At 26.4% G+C, this 2956-nt stretch overlaps 1 protein-coding gene across 1 annotated transcript; it reads left to right on the top strand.

Annotated features, from left to right (window-relative positions):
- The first annotated feature begins 959 nt into the window (after window positions 1-959).
- LOC108558332 (chymotrypsin-1-like) lies at window positions 960-1974 on the top strand. The gene is made up of 2 exons (XM_017915218.1): window positions 960-996; window positions 1229-1974. The coding sequence occupies exons 1-2, from the start codon at window positions 960-962 to the stop codon at window positions 1921-1923; spliced, it is 732 nt and encodes a 243-aa protein (XP_017770707.1). The 3' UTR covers window positions 1924-1974.
- The last annotated feature ends 982 nt before the right edge of the window (window positions 1975-2956 follow it).

Below are 2956 nucleotides of genomic sequence, written 5' to 3' on the forward strand. Positions count from 1 at the left end.
ACGAAATTACAAATAATATTTATTGAAAAAATACTCAATATTTCATAAAATAAGTAAATTTAGTGTAAAATTGTATTGTTCTTATAGAAATTTCAATAATTTAAACTTAATAACATTGAATTTGGTGTAAATATTGTAAAAACTACGTTTGATCTAATAAAAGAAACCAGAAAATCGAAACTAATATTGAAAAAATTCCAATAAACAAAATTACAAATAATAATTAATGAAAAAATATTAAATATTTCATAAAATAAATAAATTTAGTGTAGAATTGTATTTTTCTTATAGAAATTTCAATAATTTAAACTTAATTAAATTGAATTTAGTGTAAATATTGTAAAAACTACGTTTGTTCTAATAAAAGAAACCAGAAAATCGAAACTAATATTGAAGAAATTCCAATAAACAAAATTACAAATAATAATTAATGAAAAAATACTCTATATTTCATAAAATAAGTAAATTTACTGTAAAATTGTATTGTTCTTATGGAAATTTCAATAATTGAAACTTAATTAAATTGAATTTAGAGTAAATATTCTAAAAACTACGTTTATTCTTATATAAAAAGAAACAGAAAACATAGGTTTCTTATATGTATAAATAATTCAATATACTTTGAAGTTTTTTCTGTTGTACAAGATAATTTCAGTTAATTAAATTACTTAATATTCTCTTAGCAATAGATCTAATCATGAATCTTTTGATGTAACTAAAAATAATATCGCAATCTCAAATTTTCAATGATTTCAACTTATCAATGTAATCGATCAAAATATTTGGAGTACAATTATAAATAAAACAAGCATCTAAAAATAGGCGAATGCTAGTGTTCACTATTATTGATAACAATTAATCAATCGAAATTCCACCAAAATTCCTTATCATCATCATCATCCTCATCACTATATAAGAAACCTTACAACAATTTTTGAAACATCATTCATTGATTCGAAATGTACAAGTTAATATTATTCACGACGCTGATCGCAGGTAAATTTTAATATTTTCTTATTAATTTAGAAATTATTTCTTTATTTTAATTGGTTTAATTTAAAGAGACAATTAATAAAACGAGTTTTTATTTGAATGGAAAATTTGATGTTTTCTAAGAGAATCGATTAAATTGTTTTCCGTTGCATGTGGTTCGATTACAATTCTTGTATGCGCTTTTCGCATGATTATGCAAAGTTCCTGTTTAACACGATTCGTCTCTCTTCTTCAGCTGCAAGCTGCTTCAAACTCGACTGGAGGATCGTAGGTGGTCTCGAGGCGGAGGATGGTCAATTCCCTTATCAGGTGTCTCTTCAGTCCAAAGGAAAGCACACATGCGGTGGGTCCATAATCACGGACAAGTGGATCTTAACAGCCGCTCATTGCGTAATCGGCGTGAGCTCATCCTCGCTGACCGTCGTAACCGGCACCAATAAACTGGACAAAGCAGGAGCTTCGTATCCCGTCGCCAAAGTCATCCACCACGAAGACTACAACAGTTTCCTTCTTCAACACGATATAGCTCTGATTAAAGTTAAAGAAGCTATCGAATTCAACGAGAAAGTACAACCAATTGCTTTGGCTGATCAAGAGTTGGAAGATGGTGAGGATTGCGTTTTGAGCGGTTGGGGATCTACCGTGTTTCCTGGTAACTCTCCAAACGAGCTTCGCTTTGTTCAATTGAGGGTGATTTCCAAGGAGCAATGCCAGAACGCGCAGAAAAACAAGGAAATTTACGAATCTCAGATTTGCACTTTGACACAGAAGGGTGAAGGCGCTTGTCATGGTGATTCTGGTGGTCCTTTGGTGGCTGATGGTAAATTGGTGGGAATTGTTTCTTGGGGAAAACCTTGTGCTGTTGGGTATCCCGATGTTTTCACTAAAGTCTACTCTTACTTGAGATGGATCAAATCTTATGCCAAGTAATTTTTACAAACAACTAATTTATTTTTTTCAATCATTATGTACATTTCTTAATCAATTAATAAATAATATTTATTTATAATAAGTTTTTACATTTTCCACAAATTTCTTTAAAAATGAATACATTGCTAAGAAAAGTCATAAATTTATGTTAAAATTATTTTCTTAAAACAAATATTTAAGAAAAAATTGATTTTTTTAGAAAATTCTAAAATTAAAAATAATCATTATTGTTCTTAAGTTCTTGAAAATAATACAAAAGTGTATTGTTCCTTAAATCGAAGTTTTCTTTTGATTCATCTTCAATTTTCCCATTGAATTTTTCAGTTATTCTATAATTGCTTTTATACTAATCATATCTCATTGATTTACATAATTATTTCTTCTTAAATTTGTAATATTTTCATCTTCCAATAGAATTTTATATCTCATTTTTTTTTTCAGAATTATTGTATCTTCTTCTAATTGGATTTTTCAGTAATTTTTTTAGAATAATTTTTGTATATTTTGCAAAATTTAGAAGCAATAATATTGAAATCAACCACGTATCTTTTTCAATATTATTTCTCCTAATTTTTCTAATTGTTACAACAAAATGATTTTAACTTCCCATTGGATTTTCCTATATTTTTTTAAGTTATTTTTGTATTTTCATCATTATTAGTTTTCAAAATTTGTTTATTTTGTATCATTGTACTTCTTTTCTTTCGTTGCCTAAGATTTTTCTATCATTTAACAAATTAAATCCTTCTTAATTTTACAATTTTACTTCTTCTAATCAAATTTCTATATAATATTTACGAAATGTTATTTTTTTCTTAATTTTGTATCTTCTAATTGGATTTTCCAGTAATTTTATTTGAATAATTTTTGTATTTTTTGCAAAAATATTGAAATATAATAATATTGAAATAAACCATGTATCTTTTTTAATATTATTTCTCTTATTTTTTCTAATTTTTACAACAAAATTCTCATCTTCTCATTGGATTTTCCTGTCATTTTTATTAATTTTCTATTTTCATCATTATCAGTT

This window comes from Nicrophorus vespilloides, unplaced genomic scaffold, assembly GCF_001412225.1.
Source record: "Nicrophorus vespilloides isolate i.1.1-1 unplaced genomic scaffold, Nicve_v1.0, whole genome shotgun sequence".
In the NCBI taxonomy this organism is placed as follows: domain Eukaryota; kingdom Metazoa; phylum Arthropoda; class Insecta; order Coleoptera; family Silphidae; genus Nicrophorus; species Nicrophorus vespilloides.